The sequence below is a fragment of the Bufo bufo genome, chromosome 1 (assembly GCF_905171765.1).
Source record: "Bufo bufo chromosome 1, aBufBuf1.1, whole genome shotgun sequence".
NCBI classification, from domain to species: Eukaryota; Metazoa; Chordata; class Amphibia; order Anura; family Bufonidae; genus Bufo; species Bufo bufo.
The window spans coordinates 452,776,951-452,795,866 of record NC_053389.1 but is presented as its reverse complement, the minus strand read 5'-3'; the positions used below and the strand labels follow the sequence as shown (position 1 = coordinate 452,795,866).

Here is an 18,916-nt window from a genome sequence, read left to right as displayed (position 1 = left end):
TGACAGGAATGAGACATCCTGTTCCTCCAAAAGGAAGGATGAACGGGAGTCTCCCTAAGGTCTAATACAAAACAACAAAGAAATACAACACACAGAAAAGCCAAAATACAAAAGGGAAAGGTAACACTTAACTTCCAAGAAGCTATGGCAGCACCAGGAAGTCAGCCGAGATCCAAACACCAGCTATCCACAGGTCCAACTGAAGCTATAAACCGCACAGCATTGTGGGAGAGAGAACTATAAATAGGGAAAGTTAAATGACCACAATAGCAACACCTGGAGGTTAAGGGTGTGGCCGGTACCAGAAACCACACAGACGCCTATTGATCCACATGGTAAACATGTCAAATCAAACCACGTGTTGCCAGTCTCAAAGATCTCCTGCCACTCACTGTCGTGGGGACATCCGTATGTCTCGGTACGTCCGTGACAGGCAGTTAGGGTCAGCCAAGTTACAGTTGGTGCAGCAAACGTGGCCATCACAAGGTCCGTATTTATCAGACTGCATAAACTTTTGTGAAACTGGCTTTAGGATCCGAATTCCTACCGCTCATTAAGTAATAACATTTACGTGATAGAAGTGTATTAAAATATTAAGGAATTTCTATAAAAGTAACCCTGTGGATGTCCTACTATACAAGTCTATTAATTCAGTAGGCATCTTCTTTACACAAGCCTTGTTTGTTCTGCACAATTTTACCAATCTTCTCCATTACCGATTTGCATTGGAATGCAGATCTACATGAGAATGGAAAACTACTTGAGAATTCTATTTTAAATTGAAGCACTAGCCAAAAAAAAGGAAAATCAAAAAAAGTTCTGACTAAAGACATGACCAACTCTTCCCACGAATATCTCACAGGCATGGAGTCGGATGAGGTATGGAGGGAACTGGACCAGTCAATACAGGAAATATAATAGTCCTAGGGTTACAGAACTGGGCTGACAAACCTTTGCACCTTGTCTGGCTACGTAATGACATATTTCTCAGGGTTTGTAATACTACAAGGATATTCTTGGAAATGCTTATGTCAACCATACCGAATGCTTATGTCAACCATAGCTATCAGTGATTTACCTATAAAAAGCACTTAATGGGGGAGATTTATCATACAGCCGTGTTTTACATCTATGATATCCTCAGCTCTGCCGAAGGACGCACCTCTTTTACGCCAGTTTTCTGGCCTGGTGGCTCTGACCTTCCCCAAACCTCCTTTTCAGGAATGTGGCAAGGGCAGTGTAGAAACATCACAAAATTTGTCGCAAGTGGCATTTAAAAAAAGTCGCAAACATGGAGGTTGCAACTTTTTATGCCAGAAAAGGGGTGCAAGTGGAATGATAACTTCCCCCCTACATATGTTTAGACATTTTTGAGATTCTTCATGCTGATGAACATTTTACTCTTCTTCATGCCGTGTGGCCCAATGCCTGTAACCAAATATGATCCACGTCCATATCTCTGAGAATATATTACAATAAAATAAAATGATTCCACCAAGAACTGTTCTCCCCTGCTCGGATTTCAGGGTTCTTTGAAAAGAGATCAGACAGAATTGTGGACTGCAGAAGAGAAGGTGACTAAAGAGTGCTATTGTACTCATCCAACAGGACCAATACCACTTTTTGGTTTTAATCTGTTGGGGGGGAGGGGTCACTGAAGTCAGTAGTAATTCTTGCAAGGTAAAAGGGAAAAAAACTTGTGGGGTCATTTATCAAACTGGTGTAAAGTAGAACTGGCCGAGTTGCCCATAGCAACCAATAAGATTCCACCTTTCATTTTTGACAGCTCCTTTGGAAAATGAAAGGTGAAATTTGATTGGCTGCTATGGTCAACTAAGCCAGTTCTACTTCACACCAGCTTGATAAATTACCTAATACATTTTTTCAAGTCCATCCACATCAATGCTTTCTAAAACATACAGGGGGAGATTTATCAAACTGGTGTATAGTAGAACTGGTTTAGTTGCCCATAACAACCAATCAGATGCCACCTTTCATTTTTGACAACTCCTTTGGAAAATGAAAGGTGAAATCTGATTGGTTGCTAGGGGCAACTAAGCCAGTTTTACTATACACCAGTTTGATAAATCTCCCCCATAGTGTCTACTGAAAACCTGGTAACCATTAGCTGGTACTGTAAAACTGACAAACTGGAGGAGGATGGATGTGCACTTATTACATAGCTCAATAAATGTGAAATACTATTACCTGCTGTCACCGGCATTGGCGACATACATTTTCCCCAGTAAGTATACAACAATAAGGGCCGTGCAGCCTCCAGAGATATTGTAAACGCTCCTTTCTCGCTCAATTTGCAGATCCTGAGGAAAGAATTGAAGTGAAATTACAATACACACCCAGTCACGTTTTCTAGAGCAAATCCAAAACAGTTTGTACAGAGTTTATCCGTTATATAACATTCATGCTTTACTAATTGAATATGCCGTAGATGGCTGATTGATAGGGGCTGGATTCTGGAACAGCAATGGAGGTGGTTACGCCATTCCAAGATGATAACTGTATATGTATTTCACTCCGCTGGGAATGGAGACAGTCACTGTCACTTGGATTTCACTTACTGAGCTATTAACATCACCACATCAGTCTCCACGATGTACATTAAAATATACTAGTAATACTGCCCTGTGTCTTGTAATTTGTCTATAAAATCGCTTGTATTAATAAGCTAATTACCTCAATAAGGAGCCCAAGGGGCTGTCCCTCCGGCCATTGGAGCCCAGGTGCGCCTATTATCTTGGAGCCCAGCACCGCCCCACTGCTAATTTATTCACTGCTCAACGCCGATCGTAATGTGTTTGTTGCGCCCGAAAACTCGCGCATGCTACATGGATACTCATGTCAGCGCCCGTGCGGTGTCCTGGCATCGGCCTCACAGAATGAAGTGCGCATGCGCCAGCTTCGCTTGACCCGGAAATGTGCGAGATTTCGGGAGCAACAAACACATTACGTCGGCGATGAGCAGCGAATAAATTAACAGTGGGGCGGCGCTGACTGGGCTCCAAGAAAATGGGCACGGCTGGGCTCCAACGGCCGGAGGGACAGCCCCCTTGGCTCCTTATTGAGGTAATTAGCATATTAATAAAAGCGATTTTATAGACAAATTACAAGACACAGGGCAGTATTACTAGTATATTTTAATGTACATCGTGGAGACTGATGTGGTGATGTTAATAGCTCAGTAAGTGAAATCCAGTTGACAGTGTCCCTTTAAGCCTGGCCCTGACAATTTCCTGCTCTAATTAGTACAATAAGGGCCCCTTCGGCTTTGGGGCAGCGCCTGCGCAGTTGGCACTCCAAAGCCAAAGTAGAGCTTCTGCCCTTGCTTGGCTAGTCTGAGCAGTTGCGCAGGCAGGAAATTGTCAGGGCCAGGCTAAACGTCTAGCTGCAAGTGGGCGCTTCTTCATCTGTGGGGACAGCCATCCACAGGTGAGACAAAGTGATTTCTTAGAATTCATTTGCTTATTTCTACATCAAACCCCCTCTTTAGAAATATGTAAGACAAACAATGTCTAAAGTGGGGAAACCCTCTTAAGGCATAAATAGAATAATATTCTCTAGAGAGCTCCAGAACTACTGCAGAGCAGCTGATTACCGGGTACCTGGGAGTTGGACCCCTGCTGATCTAATATCGACAACTTACCCTGAGGATAGGTCATCTCTATAATACCCGACAACCCCTTTAATCTGGGTTTCTTATGACAGAATCTACATATTTCTTATACTTTTTTTCCAATTATCTGGAGAACATTATGCCTTTTGCACCATGCATTTGGACTACATCTGTAGAAGTTCTGAGGAAACATGGCACCATCTTCAATGAACTTGATAAATATAAATTGCTTTTTTCTGGGCAACATTCTCCAGCCCTACTGAAAATTTCATGATAGCATGCGATAAATTACCCAGATGATGGTTTTCATGCTCGCTAAATTGTGCTCTTTATGCTTTCATTAATCTAAGAATTCCTTTACATTTATGTTCCTTGGTTAGTGATATAAGATCGATCAGGAAAGAAGAGAAAAAGTGCACCAAGCAGAACTAATGGAAGCATTTGGGAAACTATAAGGGATTCATTTTTAGTATGGTCAAGAGAAGAAGTTATACATTTCATAAGCGGGATACACTACAAAGTAGCAAGGGTTCTAATCTACGTCAATTGCTTTATGAATAATTTTACAGTATAAAATGTATAACAATATATGGTTTGAGACAAAACATGTCAGCTCATCTGAAACATGAAGTACACTATGTATACAGACGCAGCTCACAGGCGCCACCTAGTGTCCAAGGATCAATTAACATTAGGTATCAAATGTATCACAGGATACTTTTTAAAATTAAAGGAAGTAGTACCCTCTACTGTTGATCATAAGAAAAAAATGTGAATGATATGTATAGCCTGTGTATCCTAGAACATTAAAACAGCACAAGAATTTCCCTCATAAGCAGTATTCTCTTAAATGTGCCCCATTCATCATACACCACATTTCACACTGAGAATGACCCAATCTCTTTTTATTGATATGACAGTGGTATAGCCGGATGCTTCATTTTAAACATCCAATGTACTATATTGCAGTTACAGAATGAAAAGTATCAGAAAATCTTCACAATGCACACAAAGGGTAACAGGGCTCATTCAAATTTGGTAATTTTTCATCGCCCAATGTTTCAGGTGCCTATCAAGGACAAGTAGTCATTTATGAGAAAAACAGAAAACGTGCCAGTATTTTGAAGTATTTTGCCCCCAAAAAAACTGACGTGCATACTGTGCATCACAGCTTTACACACTTTTCTAAGTAAAAACTATGCCAGCTTATAAATGGTGTAAACTGTGTCTAGACAGTTTTGGTGCAGGATTTACACTACTCCACATTTATAAGGGCTCTTTCACTTGAGCATGTCCCTTGCTGAATCACGCTCTGTGTGAGATAGAGATCTTGCGGTCTGGACTACAGAAGCACATGGCATCATCATATTCAATATGTGAGAGAGAATCTAAATCACACATCCTCATTACTATGCTTTTGATATAACAACTGTTTTAAATTTCAGCATGATCCAGGCTGGGGGGGGTGTTTGGTTTACAGGTGTATTACGCTTATCCTGATAAACCGCCCCCCCTTCCTCGTGAAGTGAGTAAAAGTATATGATACTTTAGTATTTATCTGATAACATGTATCCTTTTATACACGCTTTTATCTATATGTTTTAACCTATATGCTGTAATTACCGGCCATACATTGTCCTGGTCAATACCACGTACGACGGTCCCTGGGATACACATTCACGCCAAATCCAATTTAACTACTATATATCAAAAAATTTATATTGTTTTATATATATTCATAAACTAATTATTATAATATATACCCATCGCATACGAGTACTGGCGCTCGCTACGGGTTTTCAGGAACAGGCGGATCTGGGTGAAATTCCCACCCACCAATCCTCCTTCTTCCTATCTATCCCATTGACCCAGGTAGAAGTAGAGCGGCACCTTAAAAAGAATAAAATAGACAAATCGCCAGGACCGGATAGCATACACCCCCGTATCCTAAGAGAAGTAAGTAATGTCATATCCAGGCCCTTATTTCTGATATTTAAGGACTCTTCACTGACAAGGGAGTGTTCCACAGGATTGGTGCATAGCAAATGTGGTGCCAATATTCAAAAAGGGTCCAAAAACAGAGCCCGGAAACTATAAGCCGGTAAGTTAACATCTGTTGTGGGTAAACTGTTTCAAGGTTTTCTAAGAGATGCTATCTTGGAGTACGTCAATGAAAGTAAGCAAATAACGCCATATCAGCATGGCTTCATGAGGGAACGGTCATGTCAAACCAATTTAATCAGTTTCTATGAGGAGGTAAGTTCTAGACTTGACAGTGGCGAATCAATGGATGAATATCTGGACTTCTCCAAAGCATTTGACACTGTACCGCATGAAAGGTTAGTATACAAAATGAAAATGCTTGGACTGGGAGAAAATATCTGTATGTGGGTAAGTAACTGGTTCAGTGATAGAAAACAGAGGGTGGTTATTAATGGTACACACTCAGATTGGGTCACTGTCACTAGTGGAGTACTACAGGGGTCAGTATTGGGCCCTATTCTCTTCAATATATTTATTAATGATCTTGTAGAAGGCTTGCATAGTAAAATATTTTTTTTGAAGATGACACTATACTGTGTAAAGTAATTAACACTGAAAAGGACAATATACTGCTACAGATGGATCTGGATAGATTGGAGGTTTGGGTAGATAAGTGGCAGATGAGGTTTAACACTGACAAATGTAAGGTTATGCACATAGGAAGGAATAATGCAAGTCACCCGTACATACTAAATGGTAAAACACTGGGTAACACTGACATGGAAAAGGATCTAGGAATTTTAGTGAACAGCAAACTAAGCTGTAGAAAACAGTGTCAGGCAGCTGCTGCCAAGGCCAATAAGATAATGGGTTGCATCGTGATGAGAACATAGTCCTACCACTTTACAAATCACTAGTCAGACCACACATGGAGTACTGTGTACAGTTCTGGGCTCCTGTGAACAAGGCAGACATAGCAGAACTGGAGAGGGTTTAGAGAAGGGAAACTAAAGTAATAACTGGAATGGGGCAACTACAGTACCCTGAAAGATTATCAACATTAGGGTTATTCACTTTAGAAAAAAAGACAACTGAGGGGAGATCCAATTACTATGTATAAATATATCAGGGGTCAGTACAGAGATCTCTCCCATCATCTATTTATCCCCAGGACTGTGACGAGGGGAGATCCTCTGCGTCTGGAGGAAAGAAGGTTTGTACACAAACATAGAAGAGGATTCTTTACGGTAAGAGCAGTGAGACTATGGAACTCTCTGCCTGAGGAGGTGGTGATGGTGAGTACAATAAAGGAATTCAAGAGGGGCCTGGATGTATTTCTGGAGTGTAATAATATTACAGGCTATAGCTACTAGAGAGGGGTCGTTGATCCAGGGAGATATTCTGATTGCCTGATTGAGTCGGGAAAAGAGTATTACACTCACCGGTAATCCGGTTTCCTGGAAGTCTCCATGACACCAAGTCCTGAGATTGACTTCCTTCTGATTGGACAGGAAAAACACAGAGAGGTTAAAACCCCCACCCCCTCCTCACATCACCAGTGTATTTTAACGAAGAACCCCAGGATGAAAGGATAATAGCTAATAGCAGAAAAAAAGGGTGGGATATATGTGGTGTCATGGAGACTTCCAGGAAACCGGATTACCGGTGAGTGTAATACTCTTTTCCCCAGTCGTCTCCATGACACCAAATCCTGAGACAATATCAAAGATACAATTAGGGGGGGACGACTGCCGACAGGACCTTACGTCCAAATCTTAGGTCATCATTAGCAGCTACATCTAGTCTGTAGTGTTTAGTGAAAGTATGAACTCTTTTCCATGTTGCTGCCCTGCAAAACTGTTGTAAGGAGGCTGAGGCTTTTTCCGCCCAGGAGGCAGCCATGCCTCTCGTAGAATGTGCCTTTAGGGAAGCAGGGACGTCTTTTCCCTGAGCTTTATATGCTTCGGAGATTGCCATCTTAATCCATCTGGAGATGGAACTTTTTGCCGCTTTCTTCCCTTTGTTAGGACCTGAAAATTGGACAAACAGATTTTTGTCTATTCTCCAAAAGACTGGTAGCTTCCAGGTACTTTAAGACCGCTCTCCGGACATCTAATGTGTGGTAAGTGGTTTCCTGATCGTTTTTCGGATCGTCACAGAACGAGGGGAGAACAATGTCCTGAGACCTATGGAAGGTCGAGACTACCTTGGGGAGGAAAGTCGGATCTAATTTGAAAATTAATTTGTCCTCAAATATTGCAAGGAATGGTTCTTGGATGGACAAGGCCTGCAGCTCACAGACCCTTCTGGCTGAGGTTATTGCCACCAGAAAAATAGTTTTAATGGTAAGCCATCTGATGTGAATAGAGTCCAGAGGTTCGAATGGATCAGAGGTTAGACCCCCTAGTACCGTATTAAGGTTCCATGGTGGCACCATGTTTCTAATCGTAGGTCTGATCCTATCTGCTGCCTTAAGGAATCTGGATATCCAGGGATGTTCCGTTAGCTTGGTATTTTACAGTGCTCCTAAAGCCGATACCTGGACCCTAAGGGTATTGGGGATAGACCTAAATCTAGCCCTTCTTGAAGAAAATCCAGGATTAGTGAGATGTTGGCTCTGAACTGGTTGAAGGAGGTTCCAGACCAATCAGCAAATTTCTTCCATATTTTTTGGTACTTGTCGTTGGTACTCTGCTTCCTACTAAGGAGTAAGGTGTTCACTACTGTTTTTGATAAACCAAAGTTTAATAAGTTGGATTCTTCAGAATCCAGGCTGTTAACTTTAGTATTTTCAGGTCTGGGTGAGTAATGGGCCCCTGACTTAGAAGGTCCGGCCTCCGAGGTAGAAGGAGAGGAGCTTCCACGCTGAGGGCTTTCAAGAGGGAGAACCAACTTCTCTTGGGCCAGAAGGGGGTTATCAGGATTAGTGTACAATTTTCTTTTAGGAACTTCTGTAACACTCTGGGGATAAGCGGAAATGGGGGGAAGGCGTAGACTAAGTTTGTTGTCCAACTCTGGTTGAAGGCGTCTACTGCCCGAGGATGATCCCTGGGGTTGAGGGAGAAGAACTGGTTTAGCTGATGATTTCTCCTGGATGCAAACAGGTCTATCGTCGGCCTGCCCCATTTCTTTGTGATTAAGTGGAAGGCTTCTGGAGCTAACGTCCATTCCCCTGGGTCTAGTCTGTGCCGGCTTAGGTAATCGGCCTGAATGTTTAAAACTCCCTTCAGATGAACCGCTGAAAGAGATTGAATGTTGCCTTCTGCCCAGGAAAAGATTTTGTTTGCCAGGTTCTGTAGCAGGCGATGCCTTGTGCCTCCCTGGTGTTGGATAAAGGCCACGGCTGTAGCGTTGTCCGAGTAGACTAGGACGTGACGACCCTCTGCCAGCTCCTTGAAATTTGAGGATTGCTGACTCACGTAATTCCCCCATGTTCCCTGGTAGGAGTTCCCCTGGACGACCGCTCCCCACCCGTGGAGGCTGGCATCTGTTGTGATGACTAGAGGGAGATCTTGTGCCCAGAAAATCCCTTTTTCTAGGTTGGATTTGCTGAGCCACCAAGTTAGTGATTTTTTGGTCTCTGCATCTAAGAATATTTTCCTCTCTAGGGTTAATTGCGATCTGTTCCATTTGTCTAAGATGAACTTCTGGAGTGGTCTTAGATGGAACTGTGCCCAGGCTACTGCTGGAATGCAAGCAGACAGACTCCCTAACACCTTCATGGCCTGTCTTATTGAACAGAATTTCTCCTTCTTGAACTTCCTCAAAGCTGTTTGAAGTTTTACTATCTTTTGAGGTGGCAGAAAGGATCTTTGGGAGACTGTGTCTAAAGTTATGCCCAGAAAAACATTCCGTTTGGATGGGATTAAATCCGATTTCCCCCAATTGATGAGCCAACCTAGGTTCTGTAGATGATCCAGGACTAACCCGAGATGGATTCCCATGGTCTCCATGTTGTCTGCCACTACCAGTAGGTCGTCCAGATAGGGGATCACACAAATTGCCTTTTCTCTCAAGGTTGTCAAGGCTTCCGCCATTATTTTGGTAAAAACCCTTGGGGCAGAAGAGATCCCGAAGGGGAGACACCTGAACTGGAAATGCTGAATGTGTCCCTCCAATTCTATCGCAAACCTTAGGAACTCCCTTGACGACCTGTGAATTGGGACATGATAATAGGCGTCGCTTAAATCTATTGTGGCCATCACTGCATCCTTCTTTAAGAGCTTCACTGCTGACTTCAGGGTCTCCATTTTGAATTTTTGATATCTTACATATTTGTTTAGATGTTTCAGATTTATAATTACCCTGGATTTCCCGTTTGGTTTCTTTATAATGAAGAGGCGGGAATAGAATCCCAGTCCTGTCTGATTTTTTGGGACGGGCTCTATGGCGGCCAAGGTTAATAGGTTTTTAATGTCGTTTTTTAAGGTCGTAGTTTGAGATGGGGGAAGGGTAGTGATCACATATTTCTGTGGAGGGGAAGAGAGAAGATCTATCAGATAACCCTCTTGTATAATACTTAAAATCCACCGGCTGTTTGTTACGTGCTCCCAAGATCTTAGAAAGGAGCTGAGTCTTCCCCCCACTGGTATGGCGTCATTGTTTGCTGTTGGATGAGGAGGCTTCAGCCCGATTTGGGTTGAAGAGGAAACTTCTCCCCCTGCCTCCCTTCGCATAGCTCCACCTCCCAGTCTTCCCTTTATCTTTTTTATTCTCGGGCTGAAAAAATCGGTCACGAAAGGGATGCCTTTTTTGTTTATATCTTTCCTCTGGAAAACCCCTTTTTTTATTTGTCGCGTTGTCTAGGATTTTGTCTAAATCTTCTCCGAAAACGTACTGACCGTGGAGGGGGAGTGCGATTAATTTATTTTTAGATGTGATATCTCCTGACCACGCTTTAAGCCATAGTGCCCTTCTCGCTGTATTTGAGAGAACAGCTGTACGGGCGGAAAGTTTAACTGATTCAGCTGCTGCGTCTGCTAGAAAGGAGGTTGCCATCTTTAATAGAGGCAAGCTCTCTAGAATTTGATCCCGTGGTGTCTTATTGACCAGATGTATCTCCAGCTGGTCTAGCCAAAGGTTTAGTGTTCTGGCCACACATGTAGAGGCAACGCCTGGTTTGAGAAGGGCCGCCGTAGTCTCACAGGTCTTTCGCAAGAGACTCTCCGCTTTCCTGTCTAGAGGATCTTTCAACTGTGCTGAGTCTTCAAACGGTAGGGCCGTATGTTTTGCTACCTTGGCCACTGGCGCGTCTACTTTTGGAATGGTCTCCCAATCCGTACAGTCCTCTTGGCTAAAGGGGTAGCGCCTCTTAATTCCCCTTGGGATAAAGGATCCTTTATCCGGTTTTTCCCATTCTGACCGAATTAATTTTTGGACACTATCAGGGACTGGAAAAACCGCCTTCTTCCTTTCACCTAGACCCCCAAAAATTTCTTGCTGGGTAGACTTAGGAGCTTTAGGCATCTCCATCTGAATGGTGGCCCTGATGGCCCTGATAAGTTCATCAATATCTTCAGGATTGAACAGGAAGCGCTTATATTCACCCTCTTCGTCTGAAGATACCGGGTGTTTTTGCACAGATTCGGAGTCTGAGACCGCCAGCCCCTCAGAGTCGAAATCCAGGATAAGTGATTTAACACTACGGGAGTCCTGAATGGGGGGAACTTTGGGGGGAGTAGGTTCTCTGGTAGTTAAGGCTAGCTGAACCTCTTCTTTTACCACTTTTCTAATGTCTTCAATTAAACTAGAAGACTCAGCCTTGATGACATGGCGGTACATTCTTTACACAGGGGCTTGGATCCAGTGTTAGACAATCTTTTGCAGCAAATACCACATTTTCTAGTTTTTTTAGCTGCAGAAGCCGAATCCTTTTCTCCCTGAAATGGTAAGGGAGGAAAGGATGAGCAGACTGAACCCACCATACAAAGCATGTGCCTGAGAACAGGTTACTCACTGTCCCAGGGTTTGATGCAGGCTCGGTTCCAGAGCCAGGCATTAGGGGGGTGCTCATCCTGACTCCCGACCGCTCCAGAGATGCTTCACCACATGTGAGCCGCGCTATGCAGGGCGCCGTTACACAGGTCCTGAGCGTTTTTATAGCGTCTCCATGTGCTTCTCAGGCTTCAGGACCTGTGGCGCATGTGGATGACGTCAGCGCGCTTAGCTCCGCCCCCGGCGTCTGACGTCATTCGCCTGCCGGCCGGAAGGGACACATCACAGTGCCGATCCGCCGTGTTCCTCCTTCCCTCTGCATTAAGCCCTCCGGGACCGCCGCAGAGGGAATCTTCGCAGGGGCACTACCTATGCGCCCGAGCCCAGGCCTAACCGAACGGAGGAGGGAGAGCTGCACTGCAGATCCGACCTCGGCCTGCAGATGAAAAATAACTCCAGGTGAGCCCAAACGAGCTCCGTGCACCTCTCCTGCTTCCTATCCTGATGGGACAGGAAAAACACTGGTGATGTGAGGAGGGGGTGGGGGTTTTAACCTCTCTGTGTTTTTCCTGTCCAATCAGAAGGAAGTCAATCTCAGGACTTGGTGTCATGGAGACGACTGGGGAAATAATTTTTTTCCCCTTAAGTTGGGAAAATTGGCTTCTACCTCACAGGTTTTTTTTTTGCCTTCCTCTGGATCAACTTGCAGGATAACAGGCTGAATTGGATGGACAGATGTCTTTTTTCGGCCTTATATACTTTGTTACTATCCCATTCAAAAACTCATATAATAAAAACACTTAAAAACATTGCGATACAAAAGCCTGGTGGAGTGCCATGAAAAGTATTCCACAAGCCTATTCCTCCACAAAACAATAAACAAATGCAAAAACTGTATAGCCACAGGGTTAGGGTGCACGACTGTATGTATTTTGTGGTCCGCAAAACGTGGATCTGGAAAAAAAAATTATTTTTGTGGACCCAGTAAGTGCGTATTCTTGTCCACAAAACGGACAAGAATAGGACATGTTCTATCCTTTTTGTGGCGAAGCGGAATGGACATACGGATGAGGACAGCTCGCGGTGTGCTCTCCGCATTTTTTGCGGACCCATTAAAATGAATGGGTCTGCATCCTATCTGCAAAAAAAGCGGATCGGATGCGGACCAAAAATATGGTCATGTGAATGAGGCCTTAACAGTTAATAAATCTAAAGAAATATTAGAAAGCAGTGAGTACAACCATAAAAATATGCAGCTATGCAATACCGAACCCTAGAGACCTGGAGAAGGGGGATGGCATGAGCAACCCAATGCATATCGCCAATTATCCTGGCTTCATCAGGGGTGTGTGCCAAGTGTACACATGATCTTTTAAGTACATCAGTAGGGATAGAACAGACAATCAAAGTAAACAAGTGTTACCTATGACGGTGGTGATCCAGCGCGTGAAGAACTGCATGGCACAAGACCAGACTAAAGAATAACTATTTCGCAAATTGCCATGAGATAACTCATGACTATCTATAGCCTCAGTACCTACATACAAGTTATTTTGAAGAAATAAAACCAAGTGACCTGTGGTATAAGATCCGTACAGCCAAAAGGCAAGTGCAAGCATGTAAACCCTATAAGACATATATACAGGCGCTCAAAATATGCCAAAGTGACAGTGCATGCATAGCCAACCACCTAAACACCATACATGTGTAGATTAGAAATTATTATATAATAAAATTATTAAGTACAAACCCACTAAAAGAAAGATACCGCCTGCTGGGACACTGACGGAACTCTGCGAAACAGCTGATCGGAAGAGTGCTGGGAGTCAAACCTCCACTGATCTGATATTGATTAACTATCCTGAGAATAGGTCATCAACATCATAAACGGGACAATTCCTTTAAGGCTCAAACAATGCTTCATCCTTAAGGAGTTAACCATGGCAAATCCTAGCAAGGAACCTGAAATTTCTGAGACTTCAATGATACAGGGTAGTATGATCTTTAGCACAACACTGCCACCTGCTGTCAACCATGCAAATAATATACCGTAAGCAACATTTACCACAAAACATATAAGGTAATTTAGAATTTTAGTACAAAATTCTTATTTATTGTCTGGTCTAACACTAATCTTAACATCCAAAGATGTTTTCCTCCTCTTCAAATTTTATTACAGAACATATAGATACTCAGAGACTGCACATATGGTTTTTGGAAATATACTTTTTGGAGGGTATCTGTGGAAATTTTTACCTATTCACCCAGAAGAGCATTTAAGTAGTCAGACACTGATGTTGGAAGAAAGGGCCTGGCATGCAATTTCCATTTTAGTTCATCTCAAAGGTGTTTTTTATGGGGTTCAGATGAGAGTTGTGTGTGGGCGAATTTCTTCCACACCAAACTCACCCAACCATGCCTTTACGGACCTTGCTTTGTCCACTGGGGAACAATCATGCAGGAACGGAGAATGGCCTTCCCCAAACCCTTACCACAAAGTTGGAAGCATACAATTGTTCAAAACGTCTTGGTATGTTGAAGCATTAAGATTTCCCTTCACTGGAACTAAGGGACCTAGGCCAGTGATGGCGAACCTTTTAACCACCTCCGGACCGCTGTACGCAGATTCGCGTTCCGGAGGTGGCAGCGCTGCGCACAGTCACGCATATACGCGTCATCTCGCGAGACGCGAGATTTCGCTCCAAGCCGGCCCGCGCATGCGCATCGCGGGCCGGCAAAAGTTAAAGAACAAGTTCGTCACCAGCCTGCCAGCAACGATCATTGGCTGGCAGGCTGGCGATTTTTAAAAAATCCAATCACAAGCCATATAACAGATCATATTAGTAAATATGATCTGTTATATGGCTTCTCTGCTCCTCTGCTGGTCCTTTTCGTCGGTTGGATCCAGCAGAGAAGCAGACATCACTGTGAGTACACCAAACACTTCACTGTAGCCCCTGATCACCCCCCTGCACCCCAATTAACCCTTTGATCACCCCTTTGATCGCCCCTGTCAATCACCAGTGAAAGGAAAAAAAGTGATCAGTGTAAACTGTCACTTTTTTTTTTCCACTAGTATTGGCTGTTAGGTTTTAGGGATAGTTTAGGCCCCTTGGTTAGGTAGTTAGCGTCAGTTAGCGCCCAGCCCACCGCACCGCAGTCACTTTTATTCGCTGAATAGCGTATCGCTAATCAGCATTTGTACTTTTATAGTATCTGTAAGTGATCAAAACTGATCACGGTCAGATCTATAATAGTATTAGTGTCACTTTAGTTCGCCCTCCACCCAAAACGCAGTGTTTGCCCGATCAGGCCTGATCGGTCGCCCACACGTGCTTTCACCCACGCCCGCCCCACCGCAGTGACAAAAAATATATATTTTTTGATCACTGCACATTCATTTTACACGCACTGCGGCGATAAAAAAATCAGTTTTGATATTTTTTATCAACCGCAGCGGCCTCCGGTACTTCGCTAGCCTCCCCTTTGTAAGACAGGCTTGCTTTTTATCTTGGGTAGTCTCAGGGAATACCCCTAAATTTAGTAGTCCAAAATGTCAAACAGGGGGTATTCTTCTGAAGAGGCCTACAGGATTCTGACCCAGTCGGATGAGGAGTGGGAACCCTCATCTGACGAATCTAGCGGGTCAGAATATGAACCTGTGGAAAGCAGTGGCTCTCTGACCCAAAGTTCGGACGAGGAGGTGGAGGTCCCTGGCAGCACCAGGCGTACCCGGCCCCGTGTCGCTAGACCACAGGTTATGCAGGATCCGCTTCAAGAGCAGCAGAGTGGGGCTGTCGCTGCCGGATCACGTGGTGAGGCATACACCAGCAGCGCAGCCCTCCCTGGACCTAGTACCAGCACTGCCGTACAACATGGTGACGTGGCGAGCACCAGAAGGGCAGTTGAAGCTGGTACGGTGGCACGTGCACTAGTTACCCCGTCGCAGCCACCGCGCAGACAGGCCCGTAGAGCCCCTAGAATCCCTGAGGTGCTGGCAAACCCTGATTGGCAGTCACCAACTTCAGCCGCACCTGTAGTTCCCCCTTTCACCGCCCAGTCTGGAGTTCGGGTTGAGACGGCTCAAATTGGTTCGGCCCTGGGATTTTTTGAGCTGTTCTTGACTGCGGAGCTCTTGGACTTAGTCGTGGCAGAGACCAACCAGTATGCCACACAATTTATATCCGCCAACCCGGGAAGCTTTTATGCCCAGCCTTTCCGGTGGAAACCAGTCCAAGTTTCCGAAATTAATTTTTTTTTGGGCCTTCTCCTCAACATGGGCCTGACAAAAAAGCATGAATTGCGGTCATATTGGTCAACGCACCCGATTCATCACATGCCCATGTTCTCTGCTGCTATGTCCAGGGCACGATTTGAGGCCATCCTCCGTTTCCTGCATTTTAGCGACAACACCACCTCCCGTCCCAGAGGCCACCCAGCTTTTGACCGGCTCCACAAAATTCGGCCCCTCATAGACCATTTCAACCAGAAATTTGCAGATTTGTATACCCCCGAGCAAAACATCTGCGTAGACGAGTCCCTAATACATTTTACCGGGCGCCTTGGCTTCAAACAGTACATCCCAAGCAAGCGTGCCCGGTATGGGGTCAAATTGTATAAGCTCTGTGAAAGGGCCACAGGCTATACCCACAAATTTCGTGTCTATGAGGGAAAAGATCAGACCCTGGAGCCGGTCGGTTGCCCTGACTACCTGGGGAGCAGTGGGAAGACAGTCTGGGACTTGGTGTCACCCTTATTCGGCAAGGGGTACCATCTTTATGTGGACAATTTTTACACAAGTGTGGCCCTCTTTAGGCATTTGTTTCTAGAACGGATTTGCGCCTGTGGCACCGCGCGAACTAGTCGCGTGGGCTTCCCCCAACGGCTTGTAACCACCCGTCTTGCAAGGGGGGAGAGGGCTGCCTTGTGTAACGAAGAACTGCTCGCGGTGAAATGGAGAGACAAGCGTGACGTTTACATGCTCTCCTCCATTCACGCAGACACGACAATCCAAATTGAGCGAGCAACCCGTGTCATTGAAAAGCCCCTCTGTGTCCACGACTATAATGCGCTCATGGGAGGGGTGGACTTCAATGACCAGATGTTGTCTCCGTATTTAGTTTCCCGCAGAACCAGACGCTGGTATAAGAAGGTGTCTGTATATTTAATTCAATTGGCGCTGTACAATAGTTTTGTTCTCTACAGTAAGGCTGGGAGAACACGATCTTTCCTCAAATTCCAGGAAGAGATCATCGAGAACCTCCTTTACCCAGGAGGTTCCGTGGCCCCATCCCCCAGTGTAGTTAGCCGTCTACACGAGCGACATTTCCCCAGTGTCGTTCCTGGTACCTCAACCCAACCGTCACCCCGAAAAAGATGTCGTGTCTGTAGCAGGAGTGGAATAAGGCGTGACACCCGCTATTTCTGTCCTGACTGTCCGGACCACCCTGCCCTATGCTATGGAGAGTGTTTCCGGAAGTACCACACACAGGTACACCTAGCATAGGGATTGCATCTCACAGGACAGGCACACAGGGCTATTAGGGCCCTTTTACTCTCAGCTGCTGCAAACCTCTCCTTTCACCTGGGATAAAGTGCATAACGTACTTCGCCACATCTTTGGGCGATTTGCGCTTTGCACATTGTCCCATGGGGAAGGAGAGGTTTGTTCTATAAAGGTAAAAAAAACTAAACAAAAAAAAAATTACCGGTAAGTAAAAAAGTTAAAAAAGTTTAAAAAAGTTAATATGTTCTGTTCAAAAGTTAATAAAGTTATTGCTTTGCGGCCTGGTTTTTTCTTTTTTGTTGTTTTTACCTTCCAGGTGGACCAACCGATCGACCAGCTGCAGCACTGATGTGCATTCGGACAGAAGCATTGCGCTGCTGTCAGATTACACGCAAGTCGGTGTATGCGGCGCTGCAAGACGAGATTTCTCCTCTGCAGTAAAAGATATGTTTGCCGAGGCATATGAGCTGAGGAGGTGGCGGTGTTCATATACTTTGGCAAACACTTTGTATATATAAAAAAAAAATCCCGGCAATGATTTATTCATCCACATCGATTGATGTGAATGGAGAAATCTGGTTTGCCAGGGCATACGAGCTGAAGTGGGTATGGATGTTGGGCGGAGCTCCTATGTCCTGGCAGACGCCTTTCCCCTCCTTTTTCTTTTTTTGGCAGAGATTTTTTCATCCACATTGATCGATGCGAATGAAGAAATCTGTGCCGTTCATTTTTTTCTTTCAGCCCAGAGGCTGAACGGAAAAAAAAAATCTCATTACCTGTATGCTCAATATAAGGAGAATAGCAGAAACTCCTAATGCTGGGCATACATGTAATGATTGCGGAGACCCTCAAATGCCAGGGCAGTACAAACACCCCACAAATAACACCATTTTGGAAAGAAGACACCCCAAGGTATTCGCTGAGGGGCATATTGAGTCCATGAAAGATTGAAATTTTTGTCCCAAGTTAGCGGAAAGGGAGACTTTGTGAGAACAAAATCCAAAAAATCAATTTCCGCTAACTTGTGCCAAAATTTTTTTTTTTCAATGAACTCGCCATGCCCCTCATTGAATACCTTGGGGTGTCTTCTTTCCAAAATGGGGTCACATGTGGGGTATTTATACTGCCCTGGCATTTTAGGGGCCCCAAAGCGTGAGAAGAAGTCTGGTATCCAAATGTCTAAAAATGCCCTCCTAAAAGGAATTTGGGCCCCTTTGCCCACCTAGGCTGCAAAAAAGTGTCACACATGTGGTATCTCCGTATTCAGCAGAAGTTGGGGAATATGTTTTGGGGTGTCATTTTACATATACCCATGCTGGGTGAGATAAATATCTTGGTCAAATGCCAACTTTGTATAAAAAAAAATGGCAAAAGTTGTCTTTTGCCAAGATATTTCTCTCACCCAGCATGGGTATATGTAAAATGACACCCCAAAACACATTCCCCACCTTCTCCTGAGTACGGAGATACCAGATGTGTGACACTTTTTTGCAGCCTAGGTGGGCAAAGGGGCCCACATTCCAAAGAGCACCTTTCAGATTTCACAGGTCATTTTCCTACTTACCAGACATTAGGGCCCCTGGAAAATGCCAGGGCAGTATAACTACCCCACAAGTGACCCCATTTTGGAAAGAAGACACCCCAAGGTAGTCCGTGAGGGGCATGGCAAGTTCCTAGAATTTTTTATTTTTTGTCACAAGTTAGTGGAAAATGATGATTTTTTTTTATTTTATTTTTTTTCATACAAAGTCTCCTATTCCACTAACTTGTGACAAAAAAATTTTTTTTCCATGAATTCACTATGCCCATCAGCGAATACCTTGGGGTCTCTTCTTTCCAAAATGGGGTCACTTGTGGGGTAG

General features: G+C 44.4%; 1 protein-coding gene across 2 annotated transcripts in view; it reads right to left on the bottom strand.

Moving 5' to 3' along the window:
• PPM1H (protein phosphatase, Mg2+/Mn2+ dependent 1H) overlaps positions 1 to 18,916 on the bottom strand; it is a 233,048-nt gene that overhangs the window by 109,081 nt on the left and 105,051 nt on the right. For both annotated transcript variants that reach the window (XM_040408372.1, XM_040408363.1), the window contains exon 4: positions 2,209 to 2,321. In XM_040408372.1, the coding sequence (XP_040264306.1) occupies positions 2,209 to 2,321 (113 nt within the window). The remainder of the gene's footprint in view (positions 1 to 2,208; positions 2,322 to 18,916) is intronic.